This window comes from Erinaceus europaeus, chromosome 13 (assembly GCF_950295315.1).
Source record: "Erinaceus europaeus chromosome 13, mEriEur2.1, whole genome shotgun sequence".
In the NCBI taxonomy this organism is placed as follows: Eukaryota; Metazoa; Chordata; class Mammalia; order Eulipotyphla; family Erinaceidae; genus Erinaceus; species Erinaceus europaeus.
Window position 1 is genome coordinate 13821739 of NC_080174.1, and position 27212 is coordinate 13848950.

Sequence of the window (27212 nt, forward strand, 5' to 3'; positions counted from 1 at the left end):
AAACAATCCTTAAGGTGTGGCTACTGGTTTCTCTTGCTTTAATTATGTTTTGTCGTTACCCTTAAGTTTGCTGTGCCTTGCACAATGACTGCACAAATGCATTGTCTTATAACCATTTTTCAAATTAGGAGCAGGTCCAACAAGACAAGGATCAGCATGTCCGGGCTTCTGTTTTGGTTGAGAGGAAACGCAATCCAACATCCTTCCTCTCCCGGGCTAGTGGCGCCCGCGCATCCAGCTGCTGAGATTTGACTCTTGGCGGCCACCGTCAGGCCCCCCAGACCTGATCCAATCAGGGTTTGGCGGGAAGGGGCGGGGCCGAGAGGCGCGCGCTGTGCTTGTGGCTGTACCTGCTGCGCTCGCCAGCGGCATGGAGGAAATCCTGGCTAAGTTTGTGTCCCAGAAGATCAGCAAAACCCGCTGGCGACCGGTCCCTCCCGGAAGCCTGCAGACGGCGGATACCTTCGCTACAGGTTCTTGGGACAATGAGGTATTCCCATTCTCGGGCTGGGGAGCCCTTGCTTCCCTTTTTCGGGGAACCCCGCCCCCGGCCGCCAGCGCGCGAACTCTCCTGGCTCCTGCCGCCCTTCTCTGACCGCTAGTCCCTGACTCTGGCTCGGCTGCCCCCTGGCCCAGAGGCCTGCTGAGTGATGGACCTGGATCTCAAAGCTCTCTGGCTGTTAAATTATCCCCGCACCGTGTGTCTGATTGCTTTCCAAGCAGGGTTGCTTAAAGGCAACACCAGATTGTAATTTCGGAGAGTTGACGCTTTGTATCAGCTCAAGATAAAAACTTTCTGGGCCCTTGAGATAGCTCAGCCTGTTAAGAGCACCAGCTTGCATGCCAGAGTCCCAGGAGGTCTCAGGTTCCATCCCCTGCACCACCGGATGGCAGAGCTGGTTTTCTCTCACCTTTTCTTCCCCGCTCTCCTTGAACCCCCTCTCCTCATCGTAAATAAATCTTTTTTTTCTTTTTAAAAAACCACTTTTGCTTTGTAGGAAAATTATGTTTCTCTGTGGTCTATTGGAGACTTGGGGAGCTTGGACTCTGATGGAGGGCTTGAAGGAGACCATCAGTTATTGTGTGATATCAAACACCATGGAGATGTAATGGATTTGCAGGTAAGTCGGTGCCAAAAAGCTAACTTTGTATTTATTTATTCATTCGATTTTGTTGCCCTCGTTTTATTATTTTCTTTTTTATTTTATTTTATTTTTTAGCACCCCCCTTGTTTTATTGTTGTAGTTATTTTTTTATTTCTTTATTGGGGAACTAATGTTTTACATTCAACAGTAAATACAATAGTTTGTACATGCATAACATTACCCAGTTTCCCATATAACAATACAACCCCCACTAGGTCCTGTCATCCTTCTAGGACCTGTATTCTCCCCACCCACCCACCCCAGAGTCTTTTACTTTGGTGTGACCCACCCCAGAGTCTTTTACTTTGGTGTGATACACCAATTCCAGTTCAGGTTCTGCTTGTTTTTTTTTTTTTTTTTTTTTTCTGATCTTGTTTTTCAACTTCTGCCTGAGAGTGAGATCATCCCATATTCATCCTTCTGTTTCTGACTTATTTCACTTAACATGAATTTTTCAAGGTCCATCCAAGATCAGCTGAAAACGGTGAAGTCACCATTTTTTTACAGCTGAGTAGTATTCCATTGTGTATATAGACCACAACTTGCTCAGCCACTCATCTGTTGTTGGACACCTGGGTTGCTTCCAGGTTTTGGCTATTACAAATTGTGCTGCCAAGAACATATGTGTACACAGATCTTTTTGGATGGATGTGTTGGGTTCCTTAGGATATATCCCCAGGAGAGGAATTGCAGGGTCATAGGGTAGGTCCATTTCTAGCCTTCTGAGAGTTCTCCAGACTGTTCTCCACAGAGGTTGGACCAATTTGCATTCCCACCAGCAGTGCAGGAGGGTTCCTTTGACCCCACACCCTCTCCAGCATTTGCTGCTGTTACCTTTTCTTCTTCTTCTTCTTTTTTTTTTTTCCTCCAGGGTTATTGCTGGGCTTGGTGCCTGCACCATGAATCCACCGCTCCTGGAGGCCATTTTTTTCCCCTTTTTGTTGCCCTAGTTGTTGCAGCCTCATTGCGGTTATTATTGCCATTGTTGACGTTGCTTTGTTGTTGGATAGGACAGAGAGAAATGGAGAGAGGAGGGGAAGACAGAGAGAGAGGGGAGAGAAAGATAGACACCTGCAGACCTGCTTCACCATCTGTGAAGCGACTCCCCTGCAGGTGGGGAGCCGGTGGCTCGAAACGGAATCCTTACGCCTGTCTAACTTTTTTTTTTTAATTGACCTATTTGGTGGAACTGGGTCCTCATGCATGCATGGCTGCATCATTCTAGGCCTCGTTTTTATCTAAACATAATGAGACAAAGACACCACATTACTAGAAGGTCCCAGTGGGGCTTGAGCCTAGGCTGTGTCCATGGCTCCCAATGGGCTTTCATTGAAACCAGGAGCAAACTTTAACCATCTAAGCTTAATATTACTTAGAGATGCAAAGGAACTTGAAGCTTGTTTAGTTTTATATCAGGTTTATAGGAAACTGAAGTCTTTCTGGTTACTATTTGCCTAGCAATCATAGAGCCATTTAATAATGGAAATGATTCCTGAGGCGGGACATATAATTTAATGCTAGTGTTTAAACCCTGTAAGGTTTCTGTTTCTGCTAATATCTGATCATCTACTATGTGCCAATTACTGTCTGGGTAGCTTTATATAAGCTAATTAAATTCTCTCTGCCTGTGAACTAAGTATTGTTGCCTGGTTTATCAATGAGAAAAACTGAGACTGAGAGCTTTTTTATTGGGATGTTGAGAAAGTCATCTATTAGTTAGGGGTAGATAACATAATGGCTATGTAGAGACTCTCATGTCTGAGGCTCCAGTGTCTCAGGTTTAACCCCCTGCACCATCATAAACCAGAGCTGAGCAGTGCTCTGGTAAAAAGAAAGGAAGGTTGGTCAGTCATATATTTTCAAAATATCAAGAGTTTTTTAAAATATTTATTTATTCCCTTTTGTTGCCCTTGTTTTTTTATTGTTATAGTTATTACTGATGTCGTTGTTGGATAGGACAGAGAGAAATGGAGAGAGGAGGGGAAGACAGAGGAGGAGAGAAAGATAGACACCTGCAGACCTGCTTCACCGCCTGTGAAGCGACTCCCCTGCAGGTGGGGAGCCAGGGACTAGAACTGGGATCCTTGAGCCGGTCCTTGCACTTTGCACCACATGCGCTTAACCCGCTGCGCTACCACCCGACTCCCCCCCTTTATTTTCTGGCCTCCAGGGTTATTGCTGGGGCTCAGTGAGTGCACCACGAATTCACTGCTCCTGAAGGCCATTTTTTCCCTTTTTGTTACCCTGGTTGTTTTACCATTGTTGTGGTTATTATTATTGTTATTGATGTTGTTGTTGGATAGGACAGAAATGGAGAGAGAAGGGGAAGACAGAGATGGGAAGAGAAAGACAGACACCTGCAGACCTCCTTCACCGCCTGTGAAGTGACTCCCCTACAAGTGGGGAGCCGGTGGCTCAAACCGGGATCCTTCCTCTGGTCCTTGCGCTTTGCGCCACGTGCACTTAACCCACTGTGCTACCACCCGACCCCCGACCCCCTTTTTTTTTTTAATCAGAGCACTGCTCAGCTCTGGCTTACGGTGGTGCAGGGGATTGAACTTGGGACTTGGGAGCCTCAGGCATGAGAGTCTGTTTGCATAACCATTATGCTATTTACCCCTGCCCATAAGTCATATATTTTTTGCACAGGAAAACATAGATAAATACAACATGACTTTCCCAACAGCCTCACAGTATGTACACAGACAAGTGCCATACAAGGCACTTTATGTTATGTCACTTGTTAAATTCTGCTACCACCACTTTAAGTTGTGATTAGATCTCTCATTTGCATTACTTAACAAGGTTTAGAGAATTTGACTAAGGTCTTAAGCCAGTAGAAAGTAGTGGGAATAGAATTAAGTTTCCTTTCTTGTTTTGCCTCTAGTTTTTCCATGCCTACATGATTCTTTTGCACCTAGAGGACTCCTCCCCCACTCTCCACCCCCAACAGTGAAAGAAAGACAGAGAGAGAGAAAAGGAGAGACATCACAGCGTTGCTTCATTACTTGTGAAGTTTCTCCTTTGTGTGGTGCTCCCATCTGGTGGCGGGTTTACCTTGTCCTAGGACCCAGGCTTGAACCCATGCATATACATGGAAGTGCCACACAGAAGAGTGCGGTTTAAGAGTAGTGAAGTGGTGCTGTGCTGTCTCTCTTCTAGCTCTGTCTCTTTGTCTTTCATCCTTTCTGGAAAAAAGAAACAAGTCCTCTGCGAGTGTTGAAATTGTGCAGGCTCAAAACCGAAGTAAAACCCTAGCAGCAAGAATAAAATTGTGGACAGGGGTAGACAGCATAATGGTTATGCAAAAAGACTCTCAAGCCTTGGACTCCAAAGTCTCAGGTTCAATCCTCCACACCACCATGAGCCAGAGCTGAGCAGTGCTCTGGTTTAACAAATGAAAAAGAGTCGTCCGGGAGGTGGCACAGTGGATAAAACATTGGATTCTCAGCCATGAGGTCCTGAGTTCAGTCCCTGGCAGCACATGTACCAGAGTGATGTCTGGTTCTTTCTCTCTCTCTGCCTGTCTTTCTCAAAAATAAATAAATAAAGCCTTTAAAAAAAAAAAAAAGAAAAGAAATAATAAAATTGTTATACTAATAATTAAATAAGTGAGTTAAATGAGTTAAATAAGTGGGTTTCCTCTCTACTAATAGTTCTGACTCTGAAACTAACAGAATTTTTCTATTTAGTTTTTTGACCAAGAAAGAATTGTAGCTGCTTCATCAACGGGATGTGTAACAATTTTCCTTTACCGCCCAAATAATCGGGTAAGTTTTTTTGTTCGAAAACAGCATTTGTATTTTAATTATTTTTAGGAAACTTTAAAAGCAGACTGTATTTAACAATGATACAACGTTTTAAGCTCAAAACATGGAGTGGGAGAATATCGCTAGGTTATCTCTCTTTTTTTTTTTTTTTTAGTACCTTAATTCTAGAGCCATATTTGTGTTAACTGTTTATTGAAAGTAGAATCTTCCTTTTATATTTATTTATTGGATAGAGACAGCCAGAATTTGAAAGGGAAGGGGGTGATAGGAAGAGAGACAGGGAGAGACACCTACAGCCATGCTTCACCCCTAACAAAGCTTTCCCCTTGCAGGTGGGGACCGAAAGCTCGAACCAGGGTCCTTGAGCACTGTATTATGTATGCTCAACCAGGTGTGCCACCACCTGGGGAGATTAGAATCTTTTAAATAAATTATTGGCCCACAGAATTGAAAGCATAAAGCATGGGCTGGGTGGTGGCGCACCTAGTTGAGTGCACATAGTACATTGCGCAGGGACCCAGGTTCAAGCCCCCGGTCCCCACCTGTAGGAGGAAAGCTTTGCGAGTGGTGAAGTAGTGCTGCAGGTATCTCTCTGTCTCCCTCTCTATCACTCTCTTGATTTCTGGCTGTCTCTATCCAATAAATAAAGATAATTAAAACAATGAAAAGAAAAGAAAACACAAAGCAGGAGTTGGGGTATTGCACAAAAATAAAAGACTCTGGGGCAGGGAGGGAAGGTTCAGGGACTGGAACATGGCAGAGAAGGACCTGGCAGTGGGGGTCAGATTGTTATGTGAAAACTGAGAAATGTTACACATGTACAAACTACTGTATTTTACTTGTTGACTGTAAACCATTAATCCCCCAATAAAGAAAAAATATTTCAAAAGGGGGGGTATAGAGTTGCATTCTTTTGACTGATCAGTGTATACAAACTTTAATGGAAGGTATTTCTAGATTTTAGAAATACAAAGAAATACAAAGGAGAAAGGAGAGAGTTCCTTAGGAAAAGTGTAAAACTACTTTTAAATACTCACTAGATGGGGTAAAGTGCTAGATTTTTTTTTTTTTCCCAAGAGCTGTGATTTAGTTACTTGTGTCCTCATATCTGACACCTAGGCTCTGTCAGTCAGTCAGCAGTGGACAACAGCTCACTACCACACGGGGCCAGGCAGTCCTTCCTGTAGCAGTGCACCCTGTACAGGTGTTGTATGCAACAGCCCAGAAATTGTCACGGTTGGAGAAGATGGTCGGATAAATCTCTTTAGAGTGGACCACAAGGAAGCTGTAAGAACAATAGGTAAGAAAAGGACACTGTGTGTCTTTTGCCCCTCTCATAGTAATTGACCTACTACTCTGCTAAGTAAACGTACCAGGAATTTGAAGTATAAAAAATATGCACATCGGGAGTTGGGCAGTAGCCCAGTGGGTTAAGCGCACATGGCGCGAAGCGCAAGGACCAGCGTAAGGATCCCGGTTCGAGCCCCTGGCTCCCCACCTGCAGGGGAGTCGCTTCACAGGTGGTGGAGCAGGTCTGCAGGTGTCTGTCTTTCTCTCCCCCTCTGTCTTCCCCTCCTCCATTTCTCTCTGTTCTATCCAACAACAATGATATCAATACTAATAACTACAACAATAAAAAACAAGGGCAACAAAAAGGGAATAAATAAATATTTTAAAAAATATGCACATCAGGGGCCAGGTGCACTTATTTATTTATTTTCACTTATTTATTCCCTTTTGTTGCCCTTGTTGTTTTATTATTGTGGTTATTGATGTCATAGTTGTTGGATAAGACAGAGAGAAATGGAGAGAGGAGGGAAAGACAGAGAGGGGGAGAGAAAGATAGACACCTGCAGACCTGCTTCACCACTTGTGAAGTGACTCCCCTGCAGGTGGGGAGCCAGGGCTTGAACCGGGATCCTTACGCTGGTCCTTGAGCTTTGCGCCACCTGCGCTTAACCCGCTGCGCTCCCTCCTGACTCCCCATTGCTTCACCTTTTATGAAGCTTCCCTAGCGTATGGTAGCAAGTGCTCAACAAGGTGCACCACTATCCAACCCTTCCCCCCCTTTTTTATTTCCTTAATGGGAGAGAGACTAGAGCACTGCTCAGCTCTGGCTTATGGTGCTGCTGGGGCCTGAACCTGGAACTTCAGAGTCTTGGGCATGAAATTTGTATAACCATTATGATGTCTCCTTGGCCTTTAAAGATTTATTTATTGGGAGTCGGGCTGTAGCGCAGCGGGTTAAGCGCAGGTGGCGCAGAGCACAAGGACCGGCATAGGGATCCCGGTTCAACCCCGGCTCCCCACCTGCAGGGGAGTCGCTTCACAGGCGGTGAAGCAGGTCTGCAGGTGTCTATCTTTCTCTCCTCCTCTCTGTCTTCCCCTCTTCTCTCCATTTCTCTCTGTCCTATCCAACGACGACAACAACAATAATAACTACAACAATAAAACAACAAGGGCAACAAAGGGAATGAATAAATAAAATAAATATTTTTTTAAAAAAGATTTATTTATTGTGGCACGGGAGGTGGGACAGTAGTCCAAAATGTTCCATTAAGCATGAGGTCCTGAGTTTGATACTATTGAGGGGAGAAAAAAACAGATTATTACTGTGGCACATGTGATGACAGGGATTGAACTCAAGACTGCTTGCCTGAGAGTCTTTGTACTTTTCCACTATGCCATCTCTAGGCTGCAAATTATATTATGCTTTAGAAGGATTGTCCTAGCATATTACTTGCCTGAGATTCGTGGCTGACTGCCACTCTGGACTTCCTCCATCAGAAAGTCAGTAGATTGAGCCTGAGGATCACTATTTGTACTGGTTGTTAGAATTTCAGTTCCAAGCAAAACCACATGTTAATTGTTAAGGACTATTGCACGGTGGTACTTTAGAGGAGTGTTACAAATTCTGTAAGTTAATACTAAACATTCTAGATGTGTCACTACAGTAAGATCGGAGTGGCTCTGTGGGGAATATTGGGGCTTGTACCAGTAGAATTCTGGGTTGAAGATCATGGTCCTAGAGGAGTTCAAACTGCAGTTTGAGACATTGATAGTAGCAATCTTGTAGAAATAGAAAAATTCTGAAAACTCAGCTCTCTGGGAAACAGTTCTTTCATGAATAATACCACTTTTGTATCAAAGGAAAATTCATTTTTAAATATTTTATTTATGTATTCTCTTTTGTTGCCCTTGTTTTATTATTGTAGTTATTATTGTTATTGATGTCATCATTGTTGGATAGGACAGAGAGAAATGGAGAAAAGAGGGGAAGACAGAGAGGAAGAGATAAAGATAGACACCTGCAGACCTGCTTCACCGATTGTGAAACGACTCCCCTGCAGGTGGGGAGCGGGGGACTCCAACCAGGATCCTGACATCAATCCTTGCGCTTCGCACCACCTGTGCTTAACCCACTGTGCTACGGCCTGACTCCTAGGGAAATTCATTTTAACAATGTATATAACTACATTTTTCTATAAAAAATTCAAATAACTTACTTAAAATAGCATTTTACCTTTCAGCAAATAGGAAGAATGTAATTTAAGGTTTCCATGGAAATGGAGGAGGGGTGGGAGGCTGGGCAGTGGCACTCCCAGTTGAGTGCACCTATTACAATGCTTGAGGACCTGGGTTCAAGCCCCCACTCTCCGCCTGCAGGGGAGAAATTTCACAAGTGGTAAAACAGGTATCTCCCTTTCTACTTGCTCCCCCATGCCTCCCCAAATTTTTTCTTTTTTTAAATTTTGTTTTATTTATTGGATAGCTTTCCCCTGCAGGTGGGGACCAGGGGCTCAAACCCAGGTCCTTGTGCACTATAGCATGTGTGTGTGCTCAACCAGATGTGCCACCACCCAGCCCCCCCCAGATAGTTTTCTTATTCTATCTAATAATGAGGAAGGGAGAGAGGAAAATGGCTACCAGGGACAATGGGTTTGTTCTACAAGGGCCAAGCAACAGCAACAGCCCTGGTGGCTATTAAAAAGGGCGGTGGAGGGGGAATGGTAAGGGACAGGTAATGGCACACTCAGTTGAGTGCACACATTTTTTTCTTTTTAAGATTTTATTTATTTATTTATTCATGAGAAAGATAGGAGAGAGAGAGAGAACCAGACATCACTCAGGCACATGTGCTGCTGGGGATTGAACTCAGGACCTCATGCTTTGGAGTCCAAAGCTTTATCACTGCGCCACCTCCCGGACCACAAGTGCACACGTTTCTATACCTAAGGCCCCAGGTTCAAGTTACTGGTCCTCACTTGCAGGGAGGAAGCTTTATGAGCGGTGATGCAAGTGTCTCTGTCGCTCTCTCTCTCTTTTTTTTAAGATTTTATTTATTTATCCATTAGAAAGATAGGAGGAGAAAGAACCAGATATCACTGGTACATGTGCTGCTGGGGATTGAACTTAGAACCTCTTGTTTGAGAGTCCAATGCTTTATCCACTGCACCACCTCCGGGACCACATCTCCATCTCTATCACCTTTCCCTCTCAATTTCTTTCTGTTCTATACATCTCCCTCTCTATCACCTTTCCCTCTCAATTTCTTTCTGTTCTATCCAGTAAATAAATAGAAAAGGAGAGTCTGTTAATTTGCACTTTGTTTTCTTCATTTGCAGACAATGCAGATAGCAGTACACTCCATGCTGTAACCTTCCTTCGAACTCCTGAGATTATTACAGTAAATTCGATTGGACAGTTAAAAATATGGGACTTCAGACAACAAGGAAACGAGCCCTCTCAGATATTATCTTTGTAAGTTTTAATTTGTAAGTTTAGTGACATGATACATAATTAATTTAGTTGTAGCAGTTAACTTTAAACCATAATATATATATATATTTTAATTTATTTTCCCATTTGTTGCCCTTGTTGTCTTTTTATTGCTGTTGTAGTTATTATTGTTGTTGTTATTGCTGTTGTCGTCGTTAGGACAGAGAGAAATGGAGAGAAGAGGGGAAGACAGAAAGGGGAAGAGAAGGACACCTGCAGATCTGCTTCACCGCCTGTGAAGTGACTCCCCTGCAGGTGGGGAGCCGGGGGCTCAAACCAGGGTCCTTTCTCCTTGCGCTTTGCGCCATGTGCGCTTAACCTGCTGCGCTACCACCCGACTCCCCATAATATATCTTTTTTTTTTTAATTTTTTAAAAATATTTATTTTATTTATTCCCTTTATTGCCCTTGTTGTTTTATTGTTGTAGTTATTATTGTTGTCATTGCTGGATAGGACAGAGAGAAATGGAGAGAGGAGGGAAAGACTGAGAGGAGGAAGGAGGGAAAGATAGACACCTGCAGACCTGCTTCACCACCTGTGAAGCGACTCCCCTGCAGGTGGGGAGCCGGGGCTCGAACCAGGATCCTTATGCCGGTCCTTGTGCTTTGCGCCACCTGCGCTTAACCCTCTGCTCTACACCCCGACTTCCACATAATATATCTTTTTTTTTTTTTCCCTCCTCCAGGGTTATTGCTGGGCTCGGTGCCTGCACCATGAATCCACCGCTCCTGGAGGCCATTTTTTTTCCCCCTTTTGTTGCCCTTGTTGTAGCTTCGTTGTGGTTATTATTATTGCCCTTGTTGACGCAATTCGTTGTTGGATAGGACAGAGAGAATTGGAGAGAGGAGGGGAAGACAGAGAAGGGGAGAGAAAGATAGACACCTGCAGACTTGCTTCACTGCCTGTGAAGCGACTCCCCTGCAGGTGGGGAGCCGGGGGCTCGAACCGGGATCCTTACGCCGGTCCCTGTGCTTTGCGCCACATGCGCTTAACCCACTGCGCCACCGCCCGACCCCCACATAATATATCTTAATTGGATCTTTTTTTTTTATTTATTCCCTTTTGTTGCCCTTGTTTATTGTAGTTATTGTTGTTGTTATTGATGTTGCTGCTAGATAGGACAGAGAGAAATGGAGAGAGGACGGGAAGACAGAGGGGAAGAGAAAGACAGACACCTGCAGACCTGCTTCACCCCTTGTGAAGTGACTCTCCTGCAGGTGGGGAGCCGGGGCCTCGAATTGGGATCCTTACACCAGTTGTGCTTTTCACCACCTGTGCTTAACCTGCTGTGCTACCGCCCGGCTCACTCTTTTTTTTTTTTTTTTTTCCTCCAGGGTTATTGCTGTGCTCGGTGCCTGCACCATGAATCCACCGCTCCTGGAGGCCATTTTTCCCCCTTTTTGTTGCCCTAGTTGTTGCAGCCTTGTTGCGGTTATTATTGCCCTTGTTGACGTTGCTTTGTTGTTGGATAGGACAGAGAGAAATGGAGAGAGGAGGGGAAGACAGAGAGGGGAGAGAAAGAGAGACACCTGCAGACCTGCTTCACCGCCTGTTAAGGGACTCCTTAACAGGTGGGGAGCCGGGGGCTCGAACCGGGATCCTTAGGCCGGTCCCTGCGCTTTGCGCCACGTGGGCTTAACCCACTGCGCCACCGCCCGACTCCCACCCGGCTCACTCTTAATTGGATATTAGGAGAATGATCCCTGAATGAATCTGATAAGAATTATTGATGAGCTTGATATGTCACATTTATTGGGTTCTTAGAAAGACATGATGCATTTTTTATGTGTGCTTTTTTTTGTTTGTTTGATTGTTTTGTTTTTTGATTTAGTAATGAGAAAGATAGGAGGAGAGGGAGAAAGGACCAGACACCACTCTGGTACATGTGCTGCTGGGGTTGAACTTAGGACGTCATGCTTGAGAATCCAGTGCTTTATCCACTGTGCCATCTCCTGGACCACTGTTTTGTTGTGTTTTTACCAGAGCATTGAGCAGCTCTGGTTTTTGGTGGTACAGGACATTGAACCTGGGACTTTGAAGCCTCAGACATGAGAATCTCTTTGTATAACCATTATGCTATCTACCCTTGCCCTTTTCTATGTTTTTTTTTTTTTTTTTAAGACTTTTTAAAAAAATTATTTATTCCCTTTTATTGTCCTTGTTTTATTGCTGTAGTTATTGTTGTTATTGATGTCGTCGTTGTTGGCTAGGACAGAAAGGAATGGAGAGACGAGGGGAAGGCAGAGAGGGAAAGAAAGAAAGAAAGACACCTGCAGACCTTGCTTCACTGCTTGTGAAGCGACTCCCCTGCAGGGGAGCCGGGGGCTCAAGTTGGGATCCTTACGCAGGTCCTTGCGCTTTGCATCACCTGCGCTTAACCCACTGCGCTACTACTGAATTCCCTCTGTGTTCTTCTATACAAAAATACATCACGACTTTTCCTACAACAGTAAATATTTGCTGTATTGATTCTGAACGTTTCTCTCTCTGAAGTTGATCTTACTTAATAAAATCTTACCTTTTGCTTATCTAATAATAGTGCGTATCAGTACTCATTACGATTTGAAGAAAATTTATTCCAACATACTTTTTCCAAGCAAAAATCTTTCTTTCTTTCTTTTTATTATCTTTATTTTATTTACTGGATAGAAACAGCCAGAGGGAGTCGGGCGGTAGCGCAGCAGGTTAAGCGCAGGTGGCGCAAAGCACAAGGTCGGCATAAGGATCCTGGTTCGAGCCCCCGGCTCACCACCTGCAGGGGAGTCGCTTCACAGGCGGTGAAGCAGGTCTGCAGGTGTCTATCTTTCTCTGCCTCTCTCTGTCTTCCCCTCCTCTGTCCATTTCTCTCTGTCCTATCTAACAATGACAACATCAATAACAATAATAACTACTACAACAACAAAAAACAAGGACAACAAAAGAGAAAATAAAAATAAATAAATATATATATAAAAAAAGAAACAGCCAGAAATTGAGAGGGAAGGGGGTGGTAGAGAGGGAGAGACAGAGAGACACCTGCAACACTGCTTCACCACTAGCAAAGCATTCTCCCTGCAGGTGGGGACTGGGGGCTCGAACCTGGGTCCTTGTGCATTGTAACATGCACTTAGCAGGTGCACCAGCACCTGGTCCCTCTTTCTTTTTTAAATTACTAGTTTTTTTAAATTAATTAATTAATTTTCCTTTTTGTTTTCCTCGTTTTTATCATTGTTGGTTTTAATGTCATTGTTGCCGAATAGGACATAGAGAAATGTTGAAAAGAGGGGGAGAGAAAGATAAACACCTACGGACCTGCTTCACCTCTGGTGAAGCAAAACACCTGCAGACCTGCTTCAGCGCTTGTTCAGTGACTCCCCTGCAGGTGGGGAGCCAGGGGCTTGAGCCAGGATCCTTACACCGGTCCTTGTGCTTTGTGCCATGTATACTTAACCCACTTCCCTACAGCCCGACTCCCAAACAACTAGTTTTTAACTTTATTTATTTGATAAAACAGTGAGAAATTGACAAGGGGGTTAGAGAGGGAGAGAGGAAATATAACACAGCAGTTTGGTCTCCTTCATTGTGGTGGGGGAATGCATTGACTTGCTCACATGGCAAAGCAGCACATAATCAAAGCAAGCTGTCTCACCAGCTTTTTTTAAAAATTTTTTATTTAAGAAAGGATTAATGAACAAAAACATAAGGTAGGAGGGGTACAACTCCACACAATTCCCACCACCCAATCTCCATATCCCACCCCCTCCCCTGATAGCTTTCCCATTCTCTATCCCTCTGGGAGCATGGACCCAGGGTCATTGTGGGTTGCAGAAGGTGGAAGGTCTGGCTTCTGTAATTGCTTCCCCGCTGAACGTGGGCGTTGACTGGTCGGTCCATATTCCCAGTCTGCCTCTCTCTTTCCCTAGTAAGGTGTGTCTCTGGGGAAGCTGAGCTCCAGGACACATTGGTGGGGTCTTCAATCCAGGGAAGCCTGGCCAGCATCCTGGTGGCATCTGGAACCTGGTGATTGGAAAGAGAGTTAACATACGGAGCCAAACAATTTGTTGAGCAATGTTTTTCTTTTTTTTACCTCCAGGGTTTTTGCACTATGAATCCACTTCTCCTAGAGGTTGTTTTTTCCCTTTTGTTGCCCTTGTTTATCATTGTTGTTGTTATTGATGTCGTTCTTGTTGGATAGGACAGAGATAAATCGAGGGAGGTGGGAAAAACAGAGAGGGAGAGAGAAAGTTAGACACCTGCAGACCTGTTTCACCACTTGTGAAGTGACCCCCCCTTCCAGTGGGGAGCCGGGTGCTCGAACCGGGATCCTTAAGCCAGTCCTTGTGCTTTGCGCTGTGTATGCTTAACCTGCTGTGCTACCACTTGGCCCCCACTATCTTTTATACATCTTACCCTCAGTAAGTGAGCATGAATAACTTTAGTCTTTAATTTTCCTCCCCCCTCCCAAATTCTGATACTTAAAACTCTGTTTAAAATTCAGCCAGTTGCTCTAGCCATAAAGGAAGATAACATGTATTTCCCTAGAAAGGAGCATGGCTCCTGGGTCATGCAAAGTTAAATCATACTTTACAACACATCTGATGTCAGTTTCTCTCCCGTCAAAGGACTGGTGACCGAGTGCCACTCCACTGTGTTGACAGACATCCCAACCAGCAGCATGTTGTAGCCACCGGTGGTCAGGATGGCATGTTGAGCATTTGGGATGTCAGACAAGGCACCATGCCGGTGTCTCTGCTGAAGGCTCATGAAGCTGAAAGTAAGTGCATGGAGGATAAGAGTGTTTGTTGGGTGAGCTATATGATACATAGTAAGCAACTTTCCCTAATGAAATATAGATTTGTTCACATCATAGCCTTCAGCTGAGTTGTGCGTGTTTATAACAATAATACTAACAATGTACTTATCTGACTGTTAACTTCTTTAACATGTTCCATTGTACCTTGGTGGTGATCTTATACAATTCATTTCTTTCTTCTTCTTCTTTTTAAAGATTTTATTTATTAATGAGAAAGACAGGAAGAGAGAGAGAAAGAACCAGACATCACTCTGGTACATGTGCTGCCGGGGATTGAACTCAGGACCTCATGCTTGAGAGTCTAGTGCCTTAGCCACTGCACCACCTCCCGGACCACTACAATTCATTTCTTAAATATTTTTATTTATTATTGGATAGAGACAGATAAATTGAGACGGGTGAGGTAGAAAGAGAGAGAAAGGGACACCTGCAGCACTGCTTCACCACTCATGAAGCTTTTTACCTGCAGATGGGGACTAGGGGCTTGAACCTGGGTCCATGTGCACTGTAATGTGTATACTTAACCAGATGCACCACTGCCTGGCCCCCAATTCATTTGTTTAAAAACATTTCTTTTATTTATTTATTTGATAGAGACAGAAATGGAAAGGGAAGGGGGTGATAAGGTGAGAGATGGACAGACACCTACAGCACTACTTCACTGCTTGTGAAGCTTTCTCCATATAATAGTTTTTTTAAATTAATTAATTTATTTATTTTCCCTTTTGTTGCCCTTGTTTTATTGTTGTAGTTATTATTGTTGTTGTTGTTGATGTCATCATTGTTGGCTAGGACAGAGAGAAATGGAGAGAGGAGGGGAAGACAGAGACCTGCAGACCTGCTTCACCGCTTGTGAAGCGACTCTTCTGCAGATGGGGAGCCAGGGGCTCGAACTGGGATGCTTACGCCGGTCCTTGTGCCTTGTGCCATGTGCGCTTAACCCACTGCACTGCCGCTCGAGTCCCCATATAATTCATTTTTATTTTCTTGTTTTCTTAGGATGTTTTTGTAGTTGAATTGATGAGCCAAAATGTTTGCATGATTTAAAAACTGATACATGTTCTACATAAAAAGCAGAACCTGTTTAGGGGGCAGTTGGTGGAACAGCCAATAGAATATACATATTATCATGTTCAAAGACATGGGTTCAAGCCCTTGGTCCTCACCCAAAGTGGGGAGGCTTGACATGCAGTATAGCAGTGTTGCAGGTGTCTTTCCTCTCTCTCTCTCTCTCTCTCTCAACCTCTATTAAAAGGGGGGGGTCCTTTGGACAGAGCTCCAATGACAACCCCTAAGGAGGGCTATGGAGGGTTTCTGTTTATTTGTTTTAACCAGAGCACTGCCCCACTCTGGTTTATGGTGGTGCCGGGGCATTGAACCTGGAATTTTTGTAGCCTCAAGCATGAAAATCTTTTTGCATAACCATTATGCTTGCTTCTACCACCCCTAATTTTTTTTTTTTTCCAAATGTGGTACCTGTCTATATTGCTGTACTCAGTATGTAAGAATTCCCTTTTGTGGGAGTCTGCCGGTAGCGCAATGGTTTAGCACACATGGTGCAAAGCGCAAGGACCAGCATAAGGATCCCAGTTCCAGTCCCCAGCTCCCCACCTGCAGGGGAGTCGCTTCATAAGTGGTGAAGCAGGTCTGCAGGTATCTTACCTTTCTCTACCTCTCTCTGTCTTCCCCTCTCTCTCTATTTCTCTCTGTCCTACCTAACAACTACGACATCATCAACAACAATAACTACAACAATTAAAAAAAAAAAAAGGGGGCAACAAAAGGGAAAATAAATAAACAAATAAATACAAAAAATGTATTTGTAAAAAAAAGAATTCTCTTTTGCTTGGCGAATGCATGTTATTTCTAATTCTTGCTCATCTATATCTCTCAATTGTACTTTTTAAAAACAATATTTATTTATCCCCTTTTTTGCCCTTGTTGTAGTTATTATTGTTGTTATTGATGTTGTCGTAATTGTTGGATAGGATAGAGAGAAATGGAGAGTGGAAGGGAAGACGGGGGAGAGAAAGACAGATACCTGCAGACCGACTTCACCACTTATGAAGCGACTCCCCTGCAGGTGGAGAGCCAGGGGCTTGAACTGGGATCCATACGCTGGTCCTTGCGCTTTGCACCACCTGCACTTAACCCGCTGTACCACCGCCCAATTCCCTAAACAATAATAATTAATATGTGTGCTTGTTTTTGTTTTTAAGCAGAGCACAGCTCAGCCCTGGCTTATGGTGGTGTTGGGAGTCACCATCTCTCCCCTGAGTATACTTTTTATTTATATAAGGAGTGACCAAGAACATCTTTTCCTTTTTGATGTAAAATGATGTGCTGTTTAATTGTGCTATTATAATTTAAAAAAGAAAATGCCTGTTTGTTAACGTGTGCTTTCTACTTTATAAGCTACCTTCTGGGTCTTTTCTGTGCTGCTGTTGTAAGGTCAGCTAACCCAGAATCACAGACTTGGTCATGAAGCATCTATTTTCTCTCTAGCTTCATGATTTAGATAACTTCCTCTGTACTCCCGATCAGTTGCTGGCTCCCAGATATCTGTTAGCACACAAAAGTTATCCTGAAGTTTACGGCTCCAGGGGTCTCCAGTCTCAGACCAGCTTTAAAAACTCTTCATCTGGGAGTCGGGCGGTAGTGCAGCAGGTTAAGTGCACGTGAAGCGAAGCACAAGGACCGGCATAAGGATCCTGGTTCAAACCCCCAGCTCCCTACCTGCAGGGGAGTCGCTTCACAGGCGGTGAAGCAGGTCTACAGATGCCTGTCTTTTTCTCCCCCTCTCTGTCTCCCCCCCCCATTTCCTCTCTGTCCTATCCAACAACAACAATAATAACTACAACAACAATAAAAAACAAGGGCAACAAAAGAGAAAATAAATAGTAAAAAAAAAAATTTTTAAAAAAAACCTCTTCATCTAAAAGTGACTTCTTGGAGCATCTCCAGGCTTTGGTTTACCAGGAACCAGTTGCTATTTTTAATTTATTTTTTATTTATTCCCTTTTGTTGCCTTTGTTGAGCCAGTTGCTATTTTTATGATACAAGTCTTAAGTGTTCAGAGTCCAGGCATGAGCCAAAGTTGGACTCCGCTTCATTTGTATATTACTTTTTTTTAAATAGTTATTTATTTTCTCTTTTGTAGCCTTTGTTTTTTTGTTGTTGCTGTGATGTCGTTGTTGGATAGGACAGAGAGAAATCAAGAGAGGAGGGAAGACGGGGAGAGAAAGATAGACACCTGCAGACCTGCTTCACCACTTGTGAAGCGACTCCCCTGCAGGTGGGGAGCCGGGGGCTCAAACCAGGATCCTTAGACGGGTCCTTGTGCTTTGCTCCACGTATGTTTAATCTCTTCAGAATTTTACCATCAGAAGGGTTTGGAGAAATTGGCCTGATGACTGACACTCATTTGCCATTCCAATATACAAATAAATAGACTTCTTTATTTTGCCTACATGTTATAGCCATTTGGAAAGTTGTATTATGTCTTTAATTCTGAAGGCTTTTATTTTTGTCAATAACTTGGGTTTGAAGTTCGTTAGTGAGGAAATGATGCTTAGAGACGAGGTTTTAATGTTTGCTCAGATGCTCTGCACAGGAAGAAACTTCTTGGGTTCTCGTTTTTTTTAGTGTGGGAAGTTCACTTTCACCCATCCAACCCAGATCATCTATTTACTTGTTCTGAAGATGGGTCCCTCTGGCATTGGGCTGCCTCCACAGATGGACCTGAAAAATCATCACTCTTTCACCAAGGTAAAAAGTTGTCATGAAATTTTGTTTTATATATATTCGATGTATTTAAAAATGAGGGAGAACCCGAGCATCACTCTGGCACATGCAATGCCTGGGATCAAACTTGAGCCCTCATGCTTGAGAGTCCAACACTGTGTCCACAGTGCCACCTCCCTGGCCTTCACAGAAATTGTTACGGGGCAGGGGTAGATAACATAATGGTTATGCAAACAAACTGTCATGCCTGAGGCTCTGAAGTCCCAGGTTCAGTCCTCTGTACCACTATGAGCCAGAGCTGACCAGTGGTCTGGTTTAAAAAAATAAATAAATAAATATTTTAAAATATTTATTTATTTTCCCTTTTGTTGCCCTTGTTGTTTAACGTTGTGTTTATTGATGTCCTCGTTGTTGGATAGGACGGAGAGAGATGGAGAGAGGAAGGGAAGACAGAGAGCGGGAGAGAAAGACAGACACCTGCAGACCTGCTTCACCGCCTTTGAAGCAACTCCCCTGCAGGTGGGGAGTCAGGGGCTTGAATCGGGATCCTTAACACCGGTCCTTGCATTTTGCACCACTGCACTAACCCGCTACGCTACCCGACTCCCAATAAATATATTTTAAAAAGAAATCATTGTGGTTAATAATCATATTTCGGCTTCCAAATTAAAATTTCTTGTATTTCTGACTTTAAAGAATGACGAGGTGTTTCCCTTTGGCTTCATGTTTGTTTGTTTGTTTTTTAACCAGAGCACTGTTCAGCTCTGGCTTATAGTTGGGGGGGACTGAATGAACCTGGGAGTTTGGAGCCTCAGGTATGAGAGACTTTGCATAACCATTATTGCTATCTACCCTCTGCCCCATGGTCAGTCTTAGGGCTTGAAATCTGATTGTCATCTGCTGGCTGTAAGCTGACTAACCCTACATCCAGGGGGCTTGTCTGTGAGTCTGCTATCTGGGACTATCATACTAGAAGAAGAGATATTGTATATTACATTGCCAATAAGAGTTACATCAAAGAGGACTGATTCTCTACAGACTGCAACACCCTGCCTCCTCAATAATGACAGAAGTAATCACAGGTTAGCTAGAAACCAAATGCTTAAACTCAATAGGTTGATGAGGGGTACTGTTTTTCCCCTTCTTCATTTTCCTTTTCTTTGTTTTTAAATGTATTTTATTTTATTTATTTTATTCTTTTTTTTTAATTTTATTTATTTATCCCCTTTTGTTGCCCTTGTTGAAATGTATTTTATTTTTGAGAGAGATGCAGAGAGAGACACACACAGAGGGAAACACCAGAGCACTGCTCAGCTTTGACTTATGGTGGTGGTGTGGGGGGGGGTTGAACCTGGGACTTTGAAGCCTCAGGCATGAATCTTGTTGCCTAAACATTATGCTGCCTCCCCTGCCCCTTCCTCATTTTTCAAACAGACTTGGTTTAAGCTGTCTCTGGGTCTAAAGTTTATTTGTTCATTCCTTTAGTGAATGTTTATCAAGTACCTGCCATTATCTAGACACTATCTTAGATGCTATCTACCTCACCCCAATTTATTACTTTTTTAAATATTTATTTATTCCCTTTTGTTGTCCTTGTCATTTTATTTATTTATTTTTTTAATACTTATTTATACCCTTTTGTTGCCCTTGTTTTTCCTTTATTATCGTAGTTATTGTTGATGATGATGTCATCGCTGTTGGGATAGGACAGCGAGAAATGGAGAGAGGAGGGGAAGACAGAGGGAGAGAGAAAGACAGACACCTGCAGACCTGCTTCACCGCCTGTGAAGTGACTCCCCTGCAGGTGGGGAGCCGGGGGCTTGACCGGGATCCTTATGAGGGTTCTTGCACTTTGCACCACCTGCATTTAACCTACTGTGCTACCGAGTGACACCCCTATTACTTTTTAAGTTGATAGAGACTGAGAGAAATTGAGAGGGGGGAAAAGTCAGAGGAAGAGAGAGACACCAGTACTGCTCCACCGCTTTTGAAGCTTCCCCCCTGCAGGTGGAGACTGGGGACTTGAACCTGGGTTCTTCAGCATGGCATCATGCACCCAGCTGGTGCACCATTACTTGTGGGGACCCCTCCACATACATAATTTACATATTAGATAGAGACAGAAGTTGAGAGGGAGGACAAAAAGGAGAGAGAGAGACAGACAGACAGACAGACAGAAAGAGCAAAAGCAAATAGGAAGGAAAAGTAGTGGCCCCAAATTGCTATTATTTCTTCTGCTGCTGCACTGTTGGAAATGCTGTCGGAGTTGCTTCTGGGGTGGCAGAAGTGGTGGCACGTCCCCGAGGGCTGGAGTCACTGGCTGTGCTGTCACTGGCAGAAACCTAGAGCAGAAGAGAGCTGTTGCTCCCTTCATCTGCCTCCCAACCACCCTCAGCAGTACCTCCCACTGGCAGGCAGATGGCCAGGGAACCTGGAAGGTGGCATTTGTCTGCGAAATACCGAGTGGAACCCAGATAAATGGGAACCTGAGCTGAGAGCAAAAAAGGAAATGAATGGAGGCAGGTAGACTGATGACTATGAACAGGACTAGAGCAAAGTTGAAGGATAAATAATAAGGGAGGATCTATTTCAGGGCAAGTAAAGGTCACTTGGCTGAGATAACATTTGGTAACTTGAAGTGAGAGGAGGAAACAGCAAATAACCCAAGGCCTATGACACACAAGAAAACAGCAAGGAGGGGGTCGGGCGGTAGCGCAGCGGGCTAAGCGCACGTGGTGCCAAGCGTAAGGATCCCAGTTCCAGCCCCCGGCTCCCCACCTGCAGGGGGGTCGCTGAAGGCAGTGAAGCAGGTCTTATCTTTCTCTCCCCCTCTGTCTTCCCCTCCTCTCTCCATTTCTCTTTGTCCTATCCAACAATGAATGACATCAACAACAACAATAATAATAATAACAACCACAAGGCTACAACAACAAGGGCAACAAAAGGGGGAAAAATGGCCTCCAGGAGCAGTGGATTCATGGTGCAGGCACCGAGCCCCAGCAATAACCCTGGAGGCAAAAAAAAAAAAAAGATAACAGCAAGGAGTCCAGTGTGAATGCACTACAAGAGCCGGGAGTGGGAGGAGATAAAGAGGTGACTGGGGAGGCTGGCTAGGGCGCTCTCTTGGATGGTGAGTGCACTGCTTTCCCCTGTGCTCAACCCAGGTTCAAGCCCCCACTGCATTGAAGTGATCTCTTTCACTGTCTCTTGTCTCTCTGCCTTCTCTATCTAAACAATAAAATAAGATAAGAACTGGTGTGGTAGTGTAGTGGTTATATAAAAGCACTTCCATGCCTAAGGCAACAAAGGTCCCAGCACCACCATAAACCTGAATTTACCAGAGTGCTGGTAAGGGGGTGGGGGGAGTAGAGGGAGAGGAGAAGGAGGAACGTGATTTTGTAGATGGTGATGAAGACTTTGACCTTAATTCTAAGTGAGGTAGAAAGATGTGAGGGAATTTTTAGCAAAGGGTTGGTGTGATCTGACTTAGTGTTTCCAAAGAATCACTGGCCACTGTGCAACATACAAGGGACTATGGGAAGAGAAGGACTACAGAGTAAAAGTAGTTTGCAAACCTGAGGCTCCAGTGTCCACAGGTTCGATTCCAGCTACCACCTAATACCACAGCTGAGCAGTGCTCTGATCTCATTCTTATAAATATAAATAAAGAACGTGGGAGGGAGGGTCAAGCAGTGGCACACCCGGTTGAGCACACATGTTTCTATGCGCAAGAAGCCAGGTTCAAGCCCCATGTCCCCACCTGCAGGGGGGAAGCTTCATAAGACATGAAGCAAGTGCAGTACATCTATCTCTGTCTCTCTGCCTCCCCCCTCCCCTGTAATTCTCTGTCCTGTCAAATAAAATGTAGTAAGAAAGAGGAAGGGGAATCAATGACCTCGGGGAACAGGTTAAGCCCCAGCAATAACCCTGGTGGCAATGAATGAATGAATGAATGAATGAATGAATGAATGAATCCTTGCTTGCTTGCTTGAGGTCCTCACCAAAGCAAATGACTCTAGAAGAGGAAGGTAGGACAGGCACTGGAGTCCAGTTACACATTATTGGAAAATGACCTAAGTTGGGGGTGATAATGTTTTGCAGATACCTGTTATGGGAAGATGGTCAGTTATACATGTGTCAACAGCTGTACTGTAAACCATTTTCTCCCCAATGAGATTATGTGGAGGGGACACACACACTCCTGAGTTAAGTCCACAGCACCATATGTGCCAACCCGAGTAATACTCTGGTTCTATATGTCTGTCTGTCTGTCAGTGATAACCCTGGAAGCTAAAAAATGAAAAATATACTGAGACAGAAGAGATAGCATAATGTTTATGCAAAAGAGATTTTCATGCTTAAGGTTGCAAAGTCCCAGGTTCAATCCTCCATACTACCATAAGCCAGAGCAAAACAGTGCTCTGGTAATGAAATAAAATGGGGGGGGGGGGTGACACACACATAGAACTTTATTGTTGGATGCAGTGGACAACTAAGCTGCAACTTTACAATCTATTAAATCACTAATTTAAAAAAGAAAAAACAGGCTAGCTGGTGGCATACCTATTTGAGCACACACATTACAGTGCACAAAGACCTGGGTTCAAGTGCCCGCTCCCCACCTGCAGGAGGAAAGCTTCATGAGTGGTGAATCAGTACTACAAGTATCCCTCCCTCCCCCCTCTCCCCTCCTTCCCTCAATTTCTGCCTCTATCCTAAATAAATAAAAAGTGGGCTGAGTGGTGGCACACCTGGTTCAATGCACTTATTACAATGCCCAAGGACCCAGGTTCAAACCTCCAGTCCCCACCTGCAGGAGGAAAGCTTCATACATGGTGAAGCAGTGCTCTCTCAACTCTCCCTTCCCTGTTGATTTCTGGTTGTCTTTATTCAAAAAACAAATCAAGATAATAAGAAATAAAAATATTTAACATTTTATTTATTAATGAGATAGAACCAGACATCACTCTGGTACATGTGCTGCCAGGACTTGAACTCAGGATCTCAGGCTTGAGAGTCTGATACTTTATCCATTGTGCCACCTCTGGACCTTTTTTTTTTTTTTTTTTTTCCCCTACCAGTGCACTGCTCAGCTCTGGTGGTATGGGGGATTGAACCTGGGACCTGGGAGCCTCAGGCATAAGAGTCTGCTTGCATAACCATTATGTTATCACTACTGCCCAATAAATCTTTAAAAATATATATCAGTAGGGCGGGGGAGATAGCATAATGGTTATGCAAACAGACTCTCATGCCTGAGGCTCCTGAGTCCCAGGTTCAATCCCCTGCACCACCATAAGCCAGAGCTGAGCAGTGCTCTGGTGTTTCTTTGTGTCTTTCTCTGCATCGCTCTCAAAAATAAAATTAATTAATTAAATATTTAAAAAATAAAATAAATATATATATATCAGTAGAATTGCCAGTGTTTACAATATAACAAGCCTTGAAAGATTTCATTCCCCTTTCTTTCTTCTTTTTTTTTTTGTTTTTTCCTACCAGGAGGAAGAAACAGTACTTTTTTGTCTCATAGCATTAGTAACCAGGCTAATGTTCACCAGTCTCTCATAAGCTCCTGGCTTAGCACTGATCCTGCAAGAGACCGGATTGAAATCACAAGCTTGCTTCCCAACAGGACTTTGTCTGTGAACACTTTGGATGTATTAGGGCCTTGCCTTGTTTGTGGAACTGATGCAGAAGCAATCTATGTAACTAGACAACTTTTTTCATGAAAATACTATAATTATGAAAATTTCAGGTAAAGGCATACAGTAAGCCTTTGAAATCTCAACTTCTATGCAAATTTTTATTATTGAAAAGTGAAGTTTGTGAGGAGGGGGGAGGCTTCAGATAAATATCAGTGCCCAGTTTTGGCTTTTGTTAGTTTGCTATTGCTCTAACAGTCACAGCTTCTGATAGATGGCAAAGAATTTGAACATGTAGAAGAACCAGAGAGGGATCCTTGTGCAGATGAAGATAACTAAATATACTGCCTTCAAATACTCTTCTGGACTGTTCATGAACCACTGTCAAAACTACCAAGAGGTTCCTATCATTTGTATCACCAGTATTTTGGGTACATACCTCTCCAGTGGCATTAGCCAGTATTACAGTTTGTCCTTTTTATTTGCAAGTCTGTTCTTCAGTCCTTCCGTGTTTTATTTCCTTAATAATTTTAAGGTTTTTCAGAAAGAATTATGGATAGAGCAAAAGATAACGTTTTTGTACTGCTCAACCTTTTTTTAAAGGGGATATGTCTTGACAGGTTCCTTTATTAAACTATGCTGGGACAGAATTCTGTCTCAACTTTATATTTCAAAAAATATATACACATATTTTTTTTCCCATAAGGATTTTTGCTTTTGGTTACTTCTGTGACATATTTGAAAATTGCCAAGCTGGATATTGTGCAATAAAATAGAATTTGACATTGAAGAGTGAATTGACTTCCAAAGTGAAAATGATAGATAACATGTATGAGATTAATATGACTAATAACAGTAAAAAATTTTGCCATCTGTATCCTTATCTGAAATAGGAATGATCTCCTAACATGTAGTGTTTTAAGACAGTTTTTTGACAATGCCTTTCCATTCTTTGTTAGACGAAATGCACTGTTGAACTCTTAACACCTGTCTGACAAATCACTGCTAATTACATGATTGAAGAATGTGTTTATTTACTTGATAGTCTCAATACCAGTAATTATGGCAGTTTGATTTTTCTACCCTAGCAAATATTTTCAATTTTTTTATGCCGCCTTACCTCAGGGTTCGGAAGGTTTTGGGCTTTTGCCAAGATTTTTAAATGGAATACATATATGCATCATATATATATATATATATATATATATATATATATATATATATATATATATATATATATATTTGACTCAAACGTATTTGGTTAAAGAAAATTAAAGACTTTGAATTCCAAAGAAAGAATTGGAAAAATATGTTGTTCATAGGAATTTTTAATCTGTGTATACTTTTATGGCTGGGACTAATGTCTAAAACTCTGTTACTACAAAATAAGTCATTACAGGGGGAAAAAACAAATATACTCAAAAGTAAATAGTCTTTTCATACCACTTTCTATCCATATTTTTTTTTGTAAAAATGAAATAAAGCATTCATATTTGTGACTGCACATTTCCTAGCAGTGAACACAAGGATTCAATAGTAGATAAAAACACCTGTGAATTCCCCTGACTTAATATTTGCCCTTTGTATGAATTCCTTGCTTTCTTCACCTTGTACAGCCACCCTCTGCAGGCTAACAGCCTTGCTCAGAGTGAGCATAGAGTTGGTTGTATTCATAAAAGACTTGCTCCCAGGGCAAATTCCCCAGGTAAAGTGAAAGGCAAATTTGTTGCTTCCATCTGTTAATCTGCTCTGAAAATGTAAAGGCTTCTCATGTGCTTAACTCCCTTCTCAGTTACCTGCAACAATTTCTATATATAGTTTCCATTATGATGGGAATTAATTGGTAGAAGTAGCAAGCCCTTCCCCACCTGCAGGGGAGTCGCTTCACAGGTGGTGAAACGGGACTGCAGGTGTCTATCTTTCTCTCCCCCTCTCTATTTTCCTCTCCTCCATTTCTCCCCCTCTGTCTTCCCCTCCCCTCTCCATTTCTCTCTGTCCTATTCAACAATGATGACATCAATAATAACAACAATAAAACAACAAGGGCAACAAAAGGAATAAATAAGTATAAAAAAAAAAGAAGTAGCAAGCCTTAGAATACTATCTTGGGGGTGGTGGGTAGATAGCATAATGGTTATGCAAAGAGACTCTCATGCCTGAGGCTCCAAAGTCCCAGGTTCAATCCCCCGCACCACCATAAGCCAGAGCTGAACAGTGCTCTGGTTAAAAAAAAAACAAAAGAAAGAATATTGTCTTGGGCAAGTTTAAAGTTTGAAGCTCTGCACTGATTTAAGTTCACTGTAATCATGCTTAGAAGAAAATACCTTTGAAACGTGTTACATTTCATGCCAATTGATGAGCTCTGCACCACACTTAATAAGTAAAAGCTTTGTGTGTAATATAAATAAAACCTTAGGACTCTCTCACTGCCTTAATTTCTGAAGCTATCCAATAGCTTCTTTTGAGGGCTGCGCAATCTCAGAGGTGGAAGGTGGAGAGCATCTTCACCCTACGTTAGGTCTTCGCCTTTACAGTTTTGCCAACAAATTATCATCCAACCTCTATTTGAAAATACACTGTGATAGTGTTGGGGAGATGGCACATCAGTAGCACAACACTCTTAGGCCTGAAGCACCAAAGGCCCCAGGTTCTATCATTGGCACCACTACCATAAGCCAGAGCTGAGTAGTGCTCTAATTAAGAAAGAAAATAATACTGTGATAAACTTTCCCTTTTTTGTCATCTGGGAGGTGGCGCAATGTATAAAGCACTGGACTCTCAAGCATGAGGTCCTGAGTTCAATCCCCAGCCGCACATGTACCAGAGTGATGTCTGGTTCTTTCTCTCCTCCAATCTTCCTAATAAATAAATAAAAATCTTTAAAAAAAAAAACGTTCCCTTTTTCCAATGCATCCTCTGCTCATTTGGATCTCTTAAGTGTTACAGCACCATGGCAGGGTTTTAATGTGAGTGGGGTCCAAAATAGCTGTGTAAAAAATAAATAAATGAAAAGGCACAGTCATGTTATTGTGAGTTAATGGAATGATCATGTGAACATCCGATGAGAAATAGCATGTCTCCATTCTATTTATCGAATTTGCGTTATGTTGGGTGCTTTATGATTTCACTTAATAAAGGAATTGTCAAGTACTGAACTGAAGTTTGCTTCATTTGTCTTTCCTCAGCTTCAAAGAATTCTGATTCTTCTCATCACATTCAAAACTATTGTAGCTTCTCTAGGGTAAACTTTTCCAATCCCTTCTAGGTTTTTTATGTGATTTTTTTAAAGAATTTATTTAGCTCCCCACCTACAGGGGGGTCGATTCACAGGCGTTGAAG

The 27212-nt window shown here is 43.0% G+C and overlaps 1 protein-coding gene across 1 annotated transcript; it reads left to right on the top strand.

The window, feature by feature from the left end:
• The first annotated feature begins 320 nt into the window (after positions 1-320).
• Positions 321-24663, top strand: NUP43 (nucleoporin 43). Its single transcript, XM_007515892.3, has 8 exons — positions 321-490; positions 999-1121; positions 4838-4915; positions 6035-6215; positions 9541-9676; positions 14297-14448; positions 18133-18255; positions 23731-24663. Exons 1-8 carry the CDS (start codon positions 371-373, stop codon positions 23958-23960), a joined length of 1143 nt encoding a protein of 380 aa, XP_007515954.1. The 5' UTR covers positions 321-370; the 3' UTR covers positions 23961-24663.
• Positions 24664-27212: the final 2549 nt, after the last annotated feature.

Coding starts and splice junctions, on each gene's coding strand:
- NUP43 (XM_007515892.3), top strand. CDS start 371: ATGGAGGAAATCCTGGCTAAGTTTGTGTCCCAGAAGATCAGCAAAACC. Junction 6,216..9,540: donor GGAAGCTGTAAGAACAATAG/GTAAGAAAAGGA, acceptor CTTCATTTGCAG/ACAATGCAGATAGCAGTACA. Junction 9,677..14,296: donor CCCTCTCAGATATTATCTTT/GTAAGTTTTAAT, acceptor CTCCCGTCAAAG/GACTGGTGACCGAGTGCCAC.